The sequence below is a fragment of the Drosophila nasuta genome, chromosome 3 (genome assembly GCF_023558535.2).
Source record: "Drosophila nasuta strain 15112-1781.00 chromosome 3, ASM2355853v1, whole genome shotgun sequence".
In the NCBI taxonomy this organism is placed as follows: Eukaryota; Metazoa; Arthropoda; class Insecta; order Diptera; family Drosophilidae; genus Drosophila; species Drosophila nasuta.
In genome coordinates, this window is record NC_083457.1 from 33009041 (window position 1) to 33029076 (window position 20036).

At 43.6% G+C, this 20036-nt stretch overlaps 4 protein-coding genes across 5 annotated transcripts; 1 reads left to right on the forward strand and 3 right to left on the reverse strand.

Moving 5' to 3' along the window:
• Positions 1-10: 10 nt before the first annotated feature.
• Positions 11-1474, forward strand: LOC132791085 (viral IAP-associated factor homolog). The gene is made up of 2 exons (XM_060799881.1): positions 11-161; positions 327-1474. Exons 1-2 carry the CDS (start codon positions 156-158, stop codon positions 1041-1043), a joined length of 723 nt encoding a protein of 240 aa, XP_060655864.1. The 5' UTR covers positions 11-155; the 3' UTR covers positions 1044-1474.
• LOC132791084 (tubulin polyglutamylase complex subunit 2) lies at positions 1067-2296 on the reverse strand. 2 transcript variants are annotated; one of them, XM_060799879.1, is made up of 4 exons: positions 2136-2296; positions 1905-2072; positions 1626-1848; positions 1067-1566 (listed from the first exon to the last, which is right to left on the reverse strand). In XM_060799879.1, exons 2-4 carry the CDS (start codon positions 2015-2017, stop codon positions 1207-1209), a joined length of 696 nt encoding a protein of 231 aa, XP_060655862.1. In that variant the 5' UTR covers positions 2018-2072; positions 2136-2296; the 3' UTR covers positions 1067-1206. The 2 variants fall into 2 exon arrangements, with proteins under 2 accessions (XP_060655862.1, XP_060655861.1); XM_060799878.1 differs by having other exon boundaries at positions 1626-1852.
• A 524-nt stretch (positions 2297-2820) lies between these two features.
• LOC132788170 (anoctamin-4) lies at positions 2821-10095 on the reverse strand. Its single transcript, XM_060795502.1, is given in 13 exon segments — positions 2821-3292; positions 3355-3751; positions 3814-3913; positions 4000-4095; positions 4478-4735; positions 4799-4963; positions 5024-5241; positions 5553-6133; positions 6195-6340; positions 6403-7374; positions 7435-7616; positions 7677-7909; positions 9681-10095. Coding segments are annotated over 12 exon segments (3765 nt in total). The 5' UTR covers positions 7855-7909; positions 9681-10095.
• Positions 10096-11760: 1665 nt separating this feature from the next.
• Positions 11761-19800, reverse strand: LOC132788675 (uncharacterized). Its single transcript, XM_060796192.1, has 11 exons — positions 19743-19800; positions 19419-19684; positions 17507-19357; positions 17282-17446; positions 17039-17218; positions 16652-16819; positions 16398-16586; positions 16157-16330; positions 15910-16089; positions 15098-15847; positions 11761-14230 (listed from the first exon to the last, which is right to left on the reverse strand). The coding sequence occupies exons 1-11, from the start codon at positions 19747-19749 to the stop codon at positions 11825-11827; spliced, it is 6336 nt and encodes a 2111-aa protein (XP_060652175.1). The 5' UTR covers positions 19750-19800; the 3' UTR covers positions 11761-11824.
• Between the last annotated feature and the right edge of the window lie 236 nt (positions 19801-20036).

The window sequence follows — 20036 nt, forward strand, 5'->3', positions numbered from 1 at the left end:
AAATGTAGTTTACGGTCACACTCCGGCACGTTGTTGAAGATTAGTCACTTGCATTTTATTTTTAGTTTACAAGATATTTATTTAAAGAGGAGTACTTCCAAGTATTTAATAATAATTTTTAGTAGTGCTACCCTAAATAGAATAAACTCATAAAAATGCAGGTAAGCGGCGCGCACGTGTTCTTAGTTTTATTTATGTCAATATCAAATGGCAATGCATAAACGGCATTTCCATATTTGGTCAAAACTCGAAGCTCCCCAACAATGAAAATGTGGGTGCAGCAAATGTTGAATGAAAATTGAAGCAAATGCTTTTCATTGTTGTAGGATCCCAATGAAGATACTGAGTGGAATGATGTGCTGCGCGCAAAGGGAATCATTGGACCGAAACAAAAGGAGGCCGAGATCACAGAAGATCAGATCCAAGCGTTAATGGATGATGCCATCCAGCGACGCACAGATCTGCCACCCCAGGAGGGACAACGCGATAAGAAGATCGATGACATGTCACTGGATGAACTGGACGAGCTGGAAGATTCCGAGGATGAAGCTGTGCTAGAGCAGTATCGGCAACGTCGCATAGCTGAGATGCGCGCCACAGCGGAGAAGGCGAGATTTGGCAGTGTGCGAGAGATCTCCGGCCAGGAATATGTCAATGAGGTGACAAAGGCGGGCGAAGGCATCTGGGCGGTGCTGCATCTGTATGCCAATGGTGTTCCACTTTGTGCCCTCATCCATCATCATATGCAAAACCTTGCCGTGCGCTACCCACAAACGAAATTCATGCGCTCCGTGGCAACGACGTGCATACCAAACTTTCCAGAGAAGAACCTGCCCACCATATTCATCTACTACGAGGGAGCGCTGCGCAAGCAGTTTATTGGTCCGCTCGAGCTGCGTGGCGAGAAATTGACGGTGGAGGAGCTGGAATTTATGCTGGGCCAGGTGGGTGCTGTACCCACCCAAATTAAGGAGGATCCACGACCACAAATCAGGGATAAAATGCTGGCAGATTTGGAAGATAAGAGTGCGGACTTTTATTAACTAATGAGCGTCAACTAACTCAATTGTCATGCATCTATTCATATAATTTTTAAATTTCTTATTTAATATCGTCTCTAGTACAATGGAGACGACGTGTTGTGCATTTGTTAACAAAATAAAATCCATTTCATTTGTTTTTTCTACCTGAATTCCAACACTTCCCTCACTTATGTGGCTTGTTACTGTTTGCCAACGTCTTTGCCAATCCCTTTGGCTTGCCCCGAAAGATGTTCGGATCAATAATGTTGTACGGATGCTCGCAAGCGGGATTTATTATGCGTCCACGCCGCAGCTCGTGTTTCTCGAGTAGATGCGGTGCGAGCAGCAAGAACAGTTGCTCCGTCCACGAGGGCAGGCCGAAGCTGGAAAAGCAGAGCTCCCAATAAGGCAGACCCAAATGTGCAATGGCCATGCGCAAATATTCGCTAAATGTTTCGGCCAAAAACTGCCAGCTCAGCGTGTTCAGCTCCAGTAAATAAAATCTCGGATTGTTCGAGTTTGTTGACTCGTAAAACATGCAGACCTAGATAATGAGACATTACGAATGATTCATAATTAATACTGGGAAAGTGGGAAGCTCACCTTGGCCACCTCATTGATGTTGTTGATCTCAAAGATTTTCGTCTTTGGCATTATGATGGGCGGTGCATTGTCGCTCTTATCCTTGGGTGCGGTACTCGAAGTGGCCGCCGTGGTGGTAGAAGATGTCGAGTTGCTCACCGAGTGCGTGTTCTCGATGTTCTCACGCAAAAGCGTCACCTGCAGCAGGTGGGGAAAGTGTATATAACCCACACGACGAATATCGCTAGCTGGCAAAATTAGTTAGTACTAACTTCTCTGATATATAAAGAAGTTACTCACGCGCATATTGATAGCTCCAGTTGAGAACGAAGCCATCGGTGGACAAATAGAACTTCTTCATGTCCTCTGGAAGATAAACACAATGTCGCTGCTCCCAGTTGACTACCTGACATAGATTTAGCGGCTGACGGCGCTCCAAATTGACATTACAGACTCGCGGCACATTTGCTTTAAAAGAAAAGAGTTAAGATAAATAAGTTTGTATGGAATATGATTGCTGGCAAGACTCACATAGGGTTTTGATCAAACCTAACGTTAAATTTTCATAGAACGCATCTTCTGGAGAAAGTTTCTTGTTCATGTTGATTTTCAATTTATTCTCAATTTTTCGAAAATGTGAAATTCTGCTAAACACTAACTTGATGAAGTAAACAATGAGGCCCTGGCTTTGGTTGTTTTGGTAACGGAAGCCACATACTCATCGAAACCCTTTACATCAACTCGAAGAAGAGCTGTTGATATAAATTATGTGCATGATATAATAAACGTAAATATGACAACCTGAACAAAATCCAAAACAATAACTCTCATGCTCTCATATAATTAATAACAACTACTTGTTGATTTTAATCATTCAAAAAGGAACTGTTCCCACCAGAAGGATGAGAACACCCTCTGCCTCTTACCAGCACTGCTTTACACAACTGCTTGCAAGCAGTTGCATCCCCACTTTCAACACAATGCTTTAATGAAATTTGGTTTTCTCAATAAATAACTGCCAAGCTTTATTTACTTAAAATCATATTTATTTACATTAATATTGATCAGGTAAATTTGTGTTTAAGCTTAAAGTAATTGAAATAGTAATAGTAACAGTTGACGAGTAAATAATAAATTCAAAGACTTCATAATAATTGCAATCGTAGTCATAGGTGCTATGGAGAAAAAGGAGACCATAGACTTGGGTCTTCTATTCTCATCTGTTAGCTTGCTGATTGTTGGGTATATCGCTCTCGGCCTCCTCCTCGTGTCAGGAAACTTCCCACACGGTTGACTCCACCGAACGTCGCGGTCGAGCTGCAACCTCCACATGGGCATCTAATCCATCGCTTAAGCGACTGAAGCGACGTGCCCAACTTCCACGCGATGTTGTTTGACTGCCGGCCAACGATTGACGATTGGTGGCATCTCGGAATAGACTGGCAATATCCTGATTGTCTCCCTGGGCACGCTTGATGCCATGATGATATTTCGCCTCCTTGGCCAGCAGCTGTTCGCGTTGCATTTGCGTTTTTACCTCGGACGGCACATCGGGTATGATGAACTGCATGATACCAGTAAGAACAAATACCACATGCTCAAAGACAACCACAAAAGCGAGACGAGCAGCGAAAACATGCCAATAATGTGGACTAAGTCCATAGGGTTCATAGTCCTTGGGTCCATTGCTGCAAGCAAAAGTTAATTGAAGTTATCCATATACGATATTTATGTGCATATTACAACTTACCGATAGCCACGATATTGACAGGTATCCGGATCACGTTCACTGCTCGTTGCTCCCCATTCTTCCTTGTAATCGGACGTATTGAATATGGATAGCGAGTGCTCGATGTATCCAGCCAGAGTATGCGATTCCGAGTAAACAAATTTGTAGACGGTACGTGGTATGAAATCACTTGTGTAGGCGATCACAAAGGCATTGGAGACCACAGCCGTATACGTAATAATTCGTAATATGCCATACCAGGCGCCAATATCCTCCACTCGTTCTGCCAAAGGTCGTCTGGCCTGTGTGACCATCTTGTAGGCATCCAAACGTATTTCGGCCACATTGTTGAGCAGCGCAAAGAGAGGAGCAAGGGGGAAGGCGGCCACGAATAGCGTGACAAATCCATATTGTAGAACTGCAATTTTCACAATTAATATTTTTAATTGAAGTAATTCAGTTAATGCATTCATTACTCACTCATTTCGAGGTATTCATCAAAGAGCGCCAAGCGTCCGGGATCTTGCATGTGATAATCCTGCTCCCAGGCCATGTGCAGATGCGACTCGTCTATTGTGGCCTGCAATTGAATTGCAACAATTTATTATCCATTGGAAAACTTTATATTTGATATAAATCTAGTTGATTTGTCTTTTTAATGCATACCTGTTTGTGCTTGCGCTGACGCCACCAGTTCCAGAACTTTGGAAACAAATACTCCATGAAGTTGTTCCAGCACTGTTTGCCCACCATAATGATGGCCTGTAACAAATTAGATTAATTAAAGTTGTTGGGTGAAGTTTGCAGGAAAATATAATTTAAGCAAATAATAAATTAAGATCAGTTTATGGAAATTGAATTGAAATACATAGTAAATAAAATGAATGCTTAAGAAAATTCCCTTATATTAGACAAATGCAACAGAAAATGTAACAGTTTTATTAAGGCTGTAATGTATTCTGCTTTCTTTCCTTCTAAAGCCCGTATTAAATGGACTGCTTGTCGAATTATACAAAGTAAGCAAGCAGTTATCCGTTTTCGTAATTTTGAATGCCTCTCAAGGAAGTTGAATTTGTATCTCCTGTCTAAAATTCGTTGACTATGTTTTGCGGGAAAGGTATAAAATATATAAAAATAAACTTACCAATTGTATACAGAGCTCAGACAAGCAGCCCGCCGGATCACAAATGTCGTTTTTCAGTCGGAAAAACTCGCTTCGTCGAGCCTGATCATCGCCAGGATAATCGAAGAAGCGACCCTTAAAGAAGGCTATGTAGATGAGGGACGAATAAAAGTTCATAAACTCAAAGAAGAATATCTTGAATGTATATGAATCCTCGTATTCAGTGTGAGTGCGTGGATTCTCCAGGTTCGTTAGCTTAATTGCCATGCGGTGGTAAATCTGCCAAAAATAAATAATTAATAAATTAAATTCTTAAATACTATATATAAAAAAGAAACTCACTCGTGTAAGTATCATGATGACCACCAAATTGATCAACGCAGCGGTAACAGTAGTAAACAGTTTGGCATGCTCCTTGACAAAGAAACCGCCGCCACCGTAGATGACTGAGACCAAGGAGATGCGGTAGATGATGGTACCCAACACGGCAGAGAGCACAACAGAGATCTGAGGAGAAATCGGTAGCTTAAGTAATAAAAAAACTACGTATGTATTTTGATTCATTACCATAAAGAGCACTGCGCTGCCTGTGATGACGAAACGTATGGCTCGACTCCAGGTGGACATGTAGGGTTCCTTTTCTCGGGTCACTGGATTCATTCGGAATGTGGTGGCATTGGTTTCAAACTCGGGTCGATTTTCCTCATCCATTTCAACATTATGTAGATCCCATTCCCAAACTAGAACAGATTGCTTACGCTTCCATAGTTCCAGAAATGTAGTAGCTAAAAATTAGCATGATTTATATATAATAAGATTTGCACTTAGAATGGAAATATTACATTTCGGGAAATGATTACGAAAATCAAAAGGAAAAACTCAGAATTCAATCACATTGGGATTATTATTTTGTGTAACTAAATTCTTGGTTATTCGTTTAAACTTGTAGTATTATATTAAACTCCTTTTAATATTCTCCCAATATTTATTATTTCTAGTTGTTTTATTCTTTTGGAAGAAAGAGAGATAGTCTTTGACCTCTTTCAACCCTGTATCCCTATAATTTTCTATATATATTATAGCACAATATACTTACCCCAAAAGCTCATAAAGATGGCAAAGAATACTGTGGAGGGATTGTCAAAGAGATAAGTCAGTCGCGAGAAGAGGCACGATTCGGAGAGTCTTTGGTAGCTGCACGCCTTGTCGCACAGTGGGCAGAGTGTGATGTTGCCTGTGCCGTACTCATTGCATATCTCCTTGCTGGGCGTATTATCCTCCGATTCGAGTGTGGCCAGGCCATAGATAAAACAGAGTGTGCCCACAACAGCCGGATACACCAGCATCTCTGTGTAGAAGCCCAGCCAGCAGAAGTATAATGCAATCTTATCGCCAAAATATTTGCGCACTAGGCACAATGGTTGCTTTTTGTACCACTGTGAAGGGTGTGCCCAGGTCTGATAGAGCACACGGCGATCTAATGATACACCACTCGAGTGTGGACGATCATAGCGACCCTCGTGCAGAGGAAAGCAACCCAGATAGGTGCCGTCGTTGAGCAGTCTGCGAATGCCACTGCGATCACTTTCATCGTACGGAGTGCGAATCAGCACTTGCATCACCATGAGCGAGCGCTGGGCACTGGTGTAAGCTGTAGCGCGATCCTTGACAATGAATCTAAATGGTGGAAATTATATTTAAATACAGATTGAGGTTTAGATTCAGGAGGATAACTCACTGTTCTTCTGGATTGCCATTGGCTGTGGCCGCCTTGAAGGTTGTTTCGCCTTCCAGCAGACTGTGGTCGAGCTGTATCTTTTTAGTCAAGCGCTGCCAGACATCTTTCCAATACTGCACATTGCGCATGACCACATTGTCCTCATCCTAAAACGAGAAAGAAGGCTTATTATACCATTCCATCCTTAGGAAATTTCCTGTATTCTTACCCACGATGGCTTCACCGAAATGGTGATGAAGCGCTTGATGGGAAACTTGAGATTCATGACCTCGGCGAGTCGAGTCTCCAGTCGCCAGGGCAAATGAATTTTCAAAAAGAACGTCTTCTCGTTGAACGACTGCGATTTGTCCTCCAGCTCCACCTCGAGTCCCTCCTTCACAAGATTGTCCATGAAACAGCGTCGAATGTCGCGTCGCCGTGCCTCCGCCTCGGTCATGACACCCAAGTCCTCCTCCTCCCAGGCCAGCACCATGTCCACCTTGCGACGTCCATCGCGAAATAGCAGCGACTCCGGATCGAGTCCTTCGCGATCCTGTTTGCTGATGCGTCGTTCATCGTTACCATCTCCAGTCAGGCTGTTGCTTTTGCTAGCCTTTCGACTGCTCATATAGCTGCCGGCAATGCTGCTCTCCTCTGTGGAGGGTTTGCGCTCCGCGGGCATTAATTGTCGATAGCCAAACTGATCGTTCATCACATTCGAATGCGAGGAGTCGACTACCTCATACGATTGATTAACCTTATCATCTGCTATCGACTTACGAGCCACCAGCACAGGACTGAGATTTAGGCCCAAAGTGCGTCGCATGGCTGTGCCGGGTATGTCCTCGTCGTGACTGCCAACGATCTTGGGCCCAAAGGCCTGTGTGGGACTTGGCTCCGCCGATTCGGTTTCCAGGTGTGTGGGCAACGGCACGGCCATTGAGTTGCTCTTCTGATAGTAGGAGCCATTGCTGCCCCGCATCATCGATGAGTTCAGCCATTTCTCGGTGTACGAAGCGGACGCAGCGTTACCGCTCAATGGAATAGTCCTCACTTGGGCCTTAGGCGAGACTGGACGACTGCCGGCAATGGGCGTGCTGTCGGGTTGGCGCTCTGCCTCCAGAAAACTGTAGATATTATCCACAGTGACGCTAGTCGCCATTGGACGAAGCTTGAGATCTAGATCATTCAAGGGGCTCTCCTGTGAATAATATGTAATAAATATAAAGTACTTCCAGCATCTAAGTTCTGTTCAACTTACAGCATAACCCACTAGACGACCTGCCACTATGCCACTGTCCTGGCTGAGTCTTCGCGGTCTTTGCTTGGGCACGCTGTTGCGTATCATGCGTTCACTTTTCGCAGGACTCGAGACGACTTCTCGACGCGTTGTGGGTGTCGAGTTGTGGCGTGGATTACGTAGTATGGGCACAGACAGAAATCCTGTTGAAAAAGAGCGCTTAACTTGTTGCCAGTTAAATGAGAAGAGGTGAGACGACTTACTGGGAAACTGAAAGACGGTCTCTTCGACAGTTCTTTCGCTCTCAGCCGCCGTACTGCCGATGAGATCTTCGCGAGAACTGGCTTCCGTTACGGGTGAAGTGCTTTCATCCTCAACGCTATCGATACGTATTTGAAACACATTCGATTTGCCACTCGGCACCTCGAAGTGACTGCTCATTTTATGTCCAGCACTTTGTTGGCAATGCCGTCACAGCGCACACCGTGCGTAGAGACTACGAAAATAAGAATAAAGCTGATAATTTGTAGAGTTCGACAGTGAAATAATGTCATATGCATAAGTTCGGGTCATACCAAATTTCTATTTATTATTATTACTTTTTTTTTGATCAAACTACTTTATAATTTGACCTACAATTTAGCGCGCGCGGTAGTAAAACACCTGTCGCCGTACCCATAATTAAATATGTATTTCCATTTCCATTTTGACGTTGCATATGATCTACTATCTACCATCAACCATCTACTCTCTACCAATAGTGCGATTACTCATCCTCAGGCGACACGCATTCCGTTGCGTGTGGTAAGTTACTTTAAATAAACCCTCAAAAGTCAACAATTTGGGGGCGAATATGATTTTGGAACTCTCATGCATAATATAAATCGAGCATAAGCATACAATTGACGTGTGAACATAAAATTACCTCTAATACGTAGTCGATGACCGACCGACTGAATGACACAAACAATTCCGTCATTTAGCATTTATTATCTACTCGTTGAAATTGAACTCACAAACTATGCCCTTCATACATATTTCCACTAATTCCCTCGTGTTTCTCAAATTGAAAACAACACACAATAGCACAATATATTAAAGGAATTACCTTTACTACTCGTCTATGTAAATGCCACTAAATATGTATATATGCATAGGTAATTTAATGTATACATAGACAATTTACACAGGACTCACTATTTTGTTTTTGTGGTTGAAGGTTTCTAACAAACAAATAATTAATGCATGGTAAATGACAAGTAATGAACAATACAAATATAAATATTAAAAAGGAAAATAAATAAAATTTGGGTAGGAAATAATTGATTACAAATATAGAATACAAAATTATAAATGAAAAAAAAAATATAATAACAGCAAATATTTATTTGTAAATACTAAATTGTATATAATAAATAGAAAGAGAGCTAAAGATATCAAATTAGAAGTTAAATAAAAAGAAAATAGAAAAGAAGTAGACAAAATAAGTATATATATTTATAATTATAATGTATAAATATAACATGTGACTGTAAATAACAAAGAAGTCACAAAAAAATATTACTCCCCCATCAACAACTTTTTACTCGCATTGGGTTGTTGGCGCCATCTAGCGTGCGTAGGCTGCAAGATACGCACGTCATTACGTATACGTTAAAGACTGTGCGGATGTTCAGCATATTGATTATGCGCATTGCGGTGCTTAAGATTGAATGTTTGTTAAAACTGGATGAATAAGGGCATCTCGTGGCCGAGGAGTGCTTAAAGGGCACTTGATTGTTAATAAAAACGTTACAGTTAGAGTATTTATACATTGGACAAACACGAGATATGTATTTATAGTGTTCTATGTGTGTACAATTGTCTCGTCATGGCTGTGAATGGGTTTGCCTCACGCATAGGACAATGTGTGGAAGGCTCGACGAGGGATGGAGGGAGGTAGGTAGGTACAATTTTTATGACCTCATATGTCCATATGATAAAGTTCATTAGTTCAAAAGACATGTAATTGGATCGATAAATGTAAATAAATAAACTTGTTGCTTAGCTTCTTGACACTTTCGCCTGTTCTGTGCTTTTTGTGTCGGTGGACGTCAATAGTCAAGGATAACCGAGGGGTGTGAGTATGTCCTTTTTTTTGTGTTTCACTAACCCAATTCCCAAAGTTTTATTATTCCCACAATTGAATAAAAAATCGAATGCGACCCAATTATAATATTCACATTAGGATAATAACCAAAGACGAGTTAAAACGGATGCAATTGTACCTGTCTTGGAGTTGCTAAATGCGTTCCTCAGTGGTGTTGAGGTTGCTTTTGGTTGTTTGCTCTTTCTTGTTATAGTCCTTGTGGTTGCTTTTGTTGTTGGCGGTTGGAGCTTGTCAGTTGTGCAAAGTCCCATGCCATAGAAGCAATCACAGCAATTGAAGGTTTATTGATTCCACGTTGTCATTTTTCAAGTTCTATATTAATAATCGATTATTGATTCCCAAGCGCGTTATTCAAATGCCTTTTTATCCGTTAATAATTTCTTTTCTCATACACACAGACACACACATTGCATTTGAATTTTATTCAATTGTTGTGATTTCGTATTGATTTTAAATGCCTTCAATCATTGTCTCTTCATTATCGTTAAGAATTGTTTCTATTCTATTTAATGCTATTCTATTCAGTCTCGCTCACTCGCTCGCTCGCGTGTCCATTATTAGTTATTAACACGTCGACTTGCTATATAATGGAGACCTGGGAGCTTTCGACCGATTTGTTGAAGCACTCGCACACGAATGACCAACTACGAGTACTTGCAACAGTCACAGTCCGCAGTCACAGTCAGAGTAGCTGTCGCAGTCGCAATCGCAGGCACAGGCACAGGCACAATCGCAGGAGGACATGTTAGCCACTGTGCTCTGGACAGCTTGTCACTGTCCTTTATTCTATTTTGAATTGTGACGACCCCCCACAGGTCTCTGACTGCTGACGCAAATGCCTCCTTGCCGCCTTTGGTGCCTTTATCGCCTTGCCGTTGTAGGACATTTGTGAGTATCCAATAGATAATCAAAGTAGTTTATTATATTCATGTGTTGCTCTCTCTCACCTGGTTCCCCCCCCCCCAAAAATATACAAGAATGAAAGAACTAGAGCGTACAACCTTTTGCTGTGGGTGCTAATGCGTGGTCTAGTGGGTCTTGACATTTAATAGACGGAAATTCTAAACGCAATATGAAAATATTATTGAACAGTGTACAATCTGGGCCACAGTTTTAAAAAAAGGGTTAGTGACATTTGTTTCTTTTGTTTCGTTTTAATTAGAGATTCTTGGATTTGCATTTGTGTTACTAGGAAATTGATTGTTGGCTATTATGATAATAGAAATAGAATAGAAATTGAAAAAATCAGTACTTTTCACCACTTTTGAATCTTTTGATCGGCTGGACCATATAGTATATACATACATATGTACATATGAAATTTGGAACGAAACGTCTGTACCTGATATAACCTTCGGTACCACTACCGAGATTTGCTTTACAGATTTTTGCAAACGTATTGTTATTAAACAAAACATCTACCTATAGCGTGTTAAGTATTGTCTATAAACACAAAACACAGACTGATCGCGAACATGTTTTTTATAGCGTGAATGTGTCTGTGTGTAGTCACGCAAACAGAAACGTTGGCGTATGTTTGCAACCGTTTAATTTTTCTATATTGGGGTGGTCTACCAAAACTGTTCCTGGTCAAAGGATTGCTCCCATTTTTCAACATATTTAATTTTACTTTACCTCAAGTTAGCTTCGACGTATCTGAGAGGTTGAAGTAAATGCACTGTAGTCTAACGTCTGTTGGCTTATCACTTTGAACTTAAATTATCCCAAGTTCTCTCATCAGTAACTTCTTAAATAGCACACGGGCTTGGCTCTGTTAACAGCTTCGTGTTATTACCATGACTGTCTCGGTTAATAAGCTTAGTGCTGTTAGCATGCTTAACTCTGTTAATCGCTTGAGCTGCTTGCTCTCTCTAGCAAGCAGTTAACCTTCTTTATATTGGTCGGCACGATCAACGTCAGAAATAAAACTTTAAAATTTAAAAATTAGAATTTTTCACTGATCATTCCGTAAAAGTCTGGGGAAGTAAATCCAACTTTAAATTAAATTATTAATATTTTTGAGTATTTTATATCTTTATTGTATCCATCACCATTAAAATGTTTAATTGAGACTAACATCAAGAATTTAGTTAACATTTTAAATTCAACTGCTTATAATTCTAAGTATTTTTTTGTAATATTTTTATTTTATCCATCACCATTAAAAAAATGTTTTTATTTAGACCATCACCAATTAAGTAGTTAAGTTAAAGAATTCCCCAAGCGTGATTACTTTAGATTGCAGTATAAATAGTTGAAAGATCAAATCGATGGCTCATCGATCTTGGGCTTTGCCACCTCGTTGGTATTGCCGTTGCATTGCTGCAGCACATCCAGCTGGCAAGTGTTGGTGACCCTGTTGAAATAGTGACCCGGCTCGCACTCTGCCTCGATCTTCTGGCCATGCACACAAACAAAGTAGCCACGGCAATTTTGCGAGTCTCTGGCCAGCTGTCCATGCTTGCCATTGCAGACGCCAACACGTTCGCCGTTCTCCATCAAACAGGTGCCATCATTTTGACGACAGATGCCAAGCAAACTGTCATAGCTCTCGCCATTGCGACAACGCTGTGAGCTGGGTTCATTCTCCTCACAACTGATGTAGCGACGACAATCTCCCGGCTCCGCAATGGATGAACCTTCGCCAATATATTCGCAGAGCTGCACAAAATCTGTGGGTGCATCGTTGCATTGGTCCCAAGAATGCGACTCCTTCACGGGCAGCTCCTGCTCTGTAATTAACGCTGACTTTAGCTCTAGCTGCACATCCTTGTCCTCTTCCAAGGTGACTTCAATGGGCTGACACTGTTGCAGTGTGGCATTGAAAAAGTAGCCGCTATAGCAGCGATCGCAGCGCAATTTATTCGCAATGCAAATAAAGAAATTGTTGCAATTCGATGTGTCCGGCATAATGAAGCCATGTTTACCCTCGCAGATCAGCGGATTCGGCGGCTGCTGTCGCTCGCTGTTGGAGTTAGAGTCAGGCACATAAGGACAAACGCCATCGGCAGGCAGACAAAGCAGTTGCTCGGCATCAAAGTACGAGCCCAGCGCGCAGTGTTGGCTCAAAGCAATACCGCCAGCACAAATGTAATACTTGGTGCAGTCACGATAGTCAGGCACATAGCTGCCATCCTGCAGAGTATCGCAGCTGTAGACGGCGCTGCTGTTTAACTTGTCATCTAGCTGGCCATGCAGGCACTCCACTTCCGACTCGAGCTGTTTGACACAGCTGCCCAGCGTGGCATTGAAGCGTTGCTGCTCTTCGCATTGCACCGAGATGGCCAAGCCACGCACGCAAACATAGTAGAGATTGCAGTAGAGCTTGTGCGGCAGCTGGGCGCCATGTTGCAGTCCAGTGCAGAGACCCAAGCTCGTCTCCGAGTCGGACATCGGTTGCTGCTTGCACTGTCCCAGATCAAGGCGGCATTGCAGCTGTGCGCCATCGAAGTATTGTCCCTTGGGGCAGTAGAGCAGCTGCGTCGTTGTATTGGAGCAGTTGTAGTAGGCGCGACAATTCTGCAGATGTGGTATCAATGCGCCGTTTGTTTTGTTACTGCAAATCGTGGCGAGCTGCCGGCAGCTGCCATCGTTGGGGCGACAATAGCTGCGAGCGGCATCGAAAAAGCTGCCGTTGGCGCAGTTTTGTTGCAGCGCCGGTTGCTGTTGCAGACAGATGTAGAAGCGAGTGCAGTCATCGGGATGCGGCACACTCGTGCCATCAGACTGACCCACACAGTTGTTCGTCGAGTAATCCTTTTCCTTTACCTGCAGCTGACACTTGTCCTGCGATTGACATTTGCCCAATTCAACGTCAAAGCTTTGACCACGCAAGCAACTAACTACTTGCCACTCATCGGCCACACAGTAGTAAAACAACTGACTACAATTGACGGGCATCGCTCGCAGCTCGCCGGGATTGCAGGCGCGTCGTAGGCCATTGCCCTGGCAGCTGCCATCGCTTGGCATGCAGCCCAGTTGCGGTTCAAACTGTTCCCAGCTGTGGCAAGTGCCGCTCAGCCATTTGCCTGCCACACACAACTCAAACGAGCGACAGCTGCCAGCGATGCCGCGTCGCTGACCATCCTCCAAGCAGGTTGCATTGCGAGACAGCTCACATTGATTGGCATCGTTGGGCAGACAGTAGTTGTGCTGCCGACTGAAGTACATGCCCAGTGGACATGATTGCAGCCACCATTCGTTCTCGGTGCACATCAAAAACGTGGAGCAACTGCCTGCAGCAGGACGCACTGCAAGATGTCGACAGCTTGTGGAGATTGCAGTTCGATTGAGCCAGCCACAAAAGTCGTCGCCCTCGTAGACGGGCATGGGCAGGCAAGTGTTCACATGCGTGGCGTAGTAATGACGGCGTGGACAGCTGCGCAGGCGCCATCTGCCAGCATTGCAGCGGAAGTACTGCAGGCAGCTACTCTTCCCACTTCGACTGGGAATGGATTCAGATTCACTACGCAAATCACACACAGGCAGTCCAGGCACTCGAGCATAGTTGCAAACCATGTCGTCACGGGGTTCTAGACAACGCTGTTGCTCCGGGTTGTAGTAGCGTTCGTCAGAGCAAGTGCGACGTCGCCAATTGCCATCCACGCAGATCTCGTACTGGGAACAGTTTGAGGGCAGCGAACGTTTCTCATTTACTTCGCAGGCGAACTGTAAAGAAGAAAAATTTAACACAAATCTGAATTAGAAGAGTTTATAATAATATAATTTAGCTTCAATTAGGTCTGTTGTTTTGTTGTTCTTGCTATGATATTATACGTCTTTAGCTTTAGCTTTAAAAAAACGTCTGCTCATGAATTTAATATTTTAGAAATGATAGAATTTATAATGTGATTAAGGAGAAAATAGTTAAGACAAATGTAGACTTCATGACTTTAACTTTTAAGACGCAGATTTCGTATTTGGTTTACAAAATCGAAGAAACACAAGAAATTGTTATGAATTTAATCGAATTTCATGGATATATGACAAATCTAGAGTCTGACTAGCAGAGACACTCAGTTTTCACTGTCACAGTTTACTTATATATCAGAAGGAAGATAAAATTGATGAAGCTATGATATGAACTTCAGCTTGAGGTCATTAATTTTTGCAACAAACATTTTGATTTTAATTAGACAAATAATTATTCTACTCTTTAAATGAAGTGAAAGAGTTTTTTGTCTATGGAATTTAAAAAAAAACAAGTGCAATATAAATGATTAAACATTAATGTTGGAAATGAATTGAAATAAAAGATCGCAGATTTGAGTAAGTAAACAGTATAGTATATATTTGGAGCAAGCGGAATTTCTCATAATATCTCACATAACAACTACAGACAAATAACAAGCATAAGTATAAACGATTAGATAAGTAGGATAGATAGATGTATATATGTAGTAGAGTAGATAGGTAAGTAGGTCTACAGGGTGCAGGTCATTGAACGAAGTCGTAGGTCGTGGGTGGGTCGTTTACAGTGTACATGGCTTAGACTAGTTTCTGGAAGAAACGCTTTAGCAGTGAAATCGATCTTACTTTTTCCTCCGGCTCAACGGATCTCTTCTGCACACTATGTTCGCTGCTCAGGCACATTTCTAGCTTGCGATCGAACAGCTTGCCCTCCACGCATCTGTGGTAGGTGACAATCTCTTCCTTGCCATCGCAGGAGCAGAAGCCCACGGTGTCGTTCTTGGCAGCGAAGGGCTCGAACTGCACGCGATTGCGGCACTCGCGAGGATCACAGGCAGCCACCGTGGCAGTCATTTCATCCACGCAAACACCCAGAACATCATCGAAGACATGTCCAGCCGAGCAGTGGTAATAGATGGGTGTAATATCGCAGGCACAGAAACCTCTGGTGGTGTTCTTGGCTGCAAATGCCTCGAATGGAATGCGGGAGCGACACTGCATGGCATCGCAGGCATCGACCAAACAGACGCCAAGGCTGGCATCGTACATGTGACCGTTGGAGCAGGTCTTGTAGGTGACACTATCATTGGACTCGCAGAAGCAATAGCCATACTCAGTGTCAGCGGCAGCAAAAGTGGCGAATTCCACTAAGCTGCGGCATTGATTCACATCGCAGGAGATGTCTTGATTGAGGGCTTTGGCTGATGGCAGACAAATCTCAAAGGTGACATCAAATTCCTTGCCATCGGGACAAGGTTCATAGATGTTGACACCCTGGAGACACAGACAGAAACCAAACGTGGTGTTTAGTGCCGCAAACACGGTATCGTCCGGAAGACTGGCACATTTGTTTGCTTCACAGACGCATTCAGAAGCCTGAATAAAAATATATTATTAAATATTACATAATTAAAGTATACGCGCGTTTAAGTGCTTACTGCTTGAAGAATGCAAATGCCCTCTTCGGCATCAAAGACCTTGCCGACTGGACAGTTGTCCAAGATGCCGATGCCACCCTTGCAGTAGCAGAAACTGGTGTCGTCATCGTTGTTGGAGGGGTAAGGCTCAAACTCAGCAAGGCAGCTGCATTTGTCCTGGTCGCAGTCACAACTTGGCACCTTTTTGAGGATATCGTGATTATTAAAGTTTTTTCTACAGTTTTGCTTGTATCATTGTTGAACTCACCAATACATCAAGGCATATGCCATAAGTTATGTCGTACTCCTTGCCATCTGGGCAAGGTCTGTAAATTGGTAGACCGTCCATGCAGTAGCAGAAGCCATCGGTGCCATTATCTGCCGGATACGTTTCATATTCCTCCAGTAAGTCGCATTGTGACTCGTCGCAGACAACGGGACCCTACAAAGAATAGCCGGTAGTATATCATAAAACTGTTCCCAGTTTGTTAAACTCTTTTAAGTCGTACCGTAGGTTCCAAACAAATCAATAGTTCATCATCGAATTCTTTGCCATCCGGACATTTCTCGTACACTGCACAATAATCCTTGCAATAGCAGAAGCCACTGGTATCTCCCGGTACGCCAAAGGTATCATTTTCTTCCAGTGTGTTGCAAAGTGTGGCATCACACTGATTGCACTCGCATTCCACATCAGGCTAAAAGTTCATTAGAAATTGCTTATTAACTGTTACAACAAAATATACTGTGTTGTCTTTGTTACATAGGAAGTGAGGCAGATGCCCAAGTCGGCATCATATGTCTTGTTCGCTGGGCAATCCTTATACGAGGCCACCTCATCCACGCACAGACAGAAACCAGTATCTGTGTCCAGAGCAGGGAAAGTCAGATCGTCCTCCTTGCCAATGCAATAGTCGCGACAGCATCGGGGCTGGAAATTAAATTGCAAAAAGCATTTGATAAGCATTATAATAGTTTAAATGTCTGTCCTATTCGTGATCTAAATAATTTAAAGATTTTTTTTTTAATTTCACAAAAAGGGAGATTTTTTTCCAGTTGGGAAAAAACTTAATTGTAATAAGAAATTTAATTTATACTACAAAATCTTTGCACCTCAATTCTCAATTTTTGGAGTTGATTGTCTACTTACATCGGGAATTACAGCTGGAATGCAAATGAGCAAAGAGCTGCTGAAGGTGTAGCCAATGGGACAGGGCACAGGAACTGGTTCGCCAGCGCGGCACAGACAAAAGCTGTTGGGATCATCGTAGTTGACCAGGGGGGAGTATTCGGGTTCATCGACGCAGCCCTGAGGATCACAAGGACCCGTCTGCAAATAAATATACACAAAAACTGTAATCAATTGGAATGAGGATTAAATAGAAAGCCTTACGAAGGTGCAAATAGCTACGTCAGCATCAAAGTAATAGCCCTCGGGGCAGTTACGCAAGTAGCCACCATCTTCCTCGCACAGACAGAAGGTAGAATTGTCATTGTTCAGGGAAGGATAAGCCTCATCTAGCGAGCTCGAGGTGCACTGCGTCTGATCACAAGCGCACTGAAAGTCAAGTAAAATAGTAAGTAAAGCAGCCAGTGAGCTTACTGAAAGATAGCTTACGCTGGGCACAGGCAGACATATCAAATACGTAGGATCCAGAGCAGTGTTTGCGGGACACGTATGTATCGTAGCTTCATTATTCAAGCATATGTAGAACTTGGTATCTTCGCCAGCAATGGGATAAACAGTACCATCAACGGCATCAGCACAAAGTGTTGCATTGCAAGATACTGTGGTCGAGCATTTTTGTGTGGCAGTATCGTAGGCCTGCTTGGCGGGACAGTCGACCACCTGTGGGACACCATCAGTGCACTGATAGTATTTATTGCAGATGGGATGGGCAACGTTTCCGGTGCCACAGGTGCAGGGATTGATGCATACTCCAGTTACATCGATCTCACATGCATCGCCCGTGAACCATTCACCAGATGGGCAAGTTGTTTCGATAGCAGCACCGTTGGAGCAGGTGAAATAGGAAGTGCAGTCAGAAGGATTGGTGATGAGATAACCGTTGGGTTTGTTGGCACACGGCCAGCAAGTGCCATCAGCATCGGGCACACAGACGCCATCACAGCTGCTAAAGACGTTGCCAGGACCACAACTGCCATCGACGAGCTGTTGATCCACACAGATTTGATACTTGTCGCAGTCAGTGGGATGTGGCACAATACTGCCTTCAGCAATGTCGCCGGGACAAGTGCAGTTGTTAAGCTCTTCCTCCACGCTCCGCTTGCTGCGCAATCCCTTCATCATCCTGTTCTCAGGACAATTCTTGTTGTCTACGTCCGCGACGCAAGCCTTGAGCGTAACATTGAAGTAAGTATCAGGCAGGCAGGACTCTTCTCTCCAGCTGCCGGCAATGCAAGCAAAGTACGTGTAGCAGTTTTCTGCCTGGTGCGTAGGATCACTTGCGTTGCACTCGAATGTCACCGTTGTGGGAATGGGTTCACTTGACGGGATCACTGTAGATTGCGTTGTGGTTTCAGTGCTTTCGCATTGCGGGCACACATGTTCCGTATCTTCCACACAGCTGCCACAGTCCGGCTGGAAGTAATAGCCAGTGTCGCAGGTTTGAGATTCCCAAACGCCATCCTCGCAAACATAATACTTGTTACAGTTCTGAGCATCGACAGCCACATCGCCTTCCTCGCAGTCGGGCAACCAGCTCTCTGGGCACTCATCACCCTCCACGGGCATGCAAACGTTCAAAACCTTATTGAAGTAATTACCCCTCAGGCAATCGCCTGGCAGCAACACGCCATCCTTGCAGGCATAGTACAGACGGCAGTTGTCCTCGTTGGGTGTCAGCTCGCCATTGGGTATATCGCCTTCACAATTGCAGCCTGTTGACGGTGTTTCCGTTGTGGGTGTTTCAGGCGTCGTTGTAGTTGTATTCTTGTCAGGACAAGTGCCAGGAACACAGTTCGGACCGGAAATATCAAAGTACGAGCCATCAGAGCAATATTGTTTTGTAGCCGTTTCCTTGTTGCAAATATAAAAGATCTGACAATCGTCATTGTCAGCCACAGCTGAGCCATCGGGCTTGTCAATGCAAAAGTTCTCCCAGCAATGGGTATTACCCTCATCGGTGACACACTCTGCCAATGTAACATCAAAGTACGAACCGCTGTCACAGCTCTGCACGGTGGCCTCCTGATCATTGCAGAGATAGTAGTGGGCACAGGCGGTGGTGCTGGGCTCCACTGTGCCATCGGGGTGATCGATGCAAATATTTTGCCAGCAGACTGTATCGGTATCGGGCCAGCAAGCGGCGAGCGTGGTGTTGAAGTAGCTGCCAGAATCACAGTATTGAGGATAGGCCAACTGCTGGTTGCAGACATAGAACTGGCTACAGTAGTCAGCATTGGGCAGATAGGCGCCATTCACCTCATCGGCACAGACATTGGTCACCTGGAGCACAAAATTACAAATAACCAAATGAATCCTTTCTCATACTTAGTCCTTAACTTACCTCAGCCAACGGTGCGGCCAGGGAGAGTTTGCAGAGACCACGTCCGGCTGTGGCGCATTTGCCAGTCTTAGGATTGTATTCCTTGCCAACAGGACAGGTTATGGCCTTGGCAACATTTTTGTTGGAGCAGCGGTAGTAACTAGCACAATCGGTGGGATTGGGCCAATGTGATGCTAGGCCACGGATTTTGCGATAGATGCATTCAGGATCGGCGGCTCCGGTTAGGGATGCCAATGCGGTGACTATAGCCACAGCAAGCAGAGTAACTGTAATGTAAGTAGGTTTAAGATAAAAATGATACTTATAGATGTTCCTTTGGCTGACCTTTCATTTCTGTGCGTGCTCTAATATTCCACGGCTATTGCTATAGTTGTACTCCGCGATTTTAGCGAAATATCACAGGCTTTTTATACATTTGTTTACCTAGGCATAAAACGATGCTAACATTAGATTGTGCTTATCAGTCTCAGCATCGATCGATTCGCTGTTAGTTATCAGACCATTTTAATGTTTGACATGCTTTTTTAATTGAGTTGTGCGCTTTTGCATGAATTCCGGGAAGACAAAAATCTGGCAACGAATATTTTGAGACGCACCCATTAAGTTGTATTTGCACCA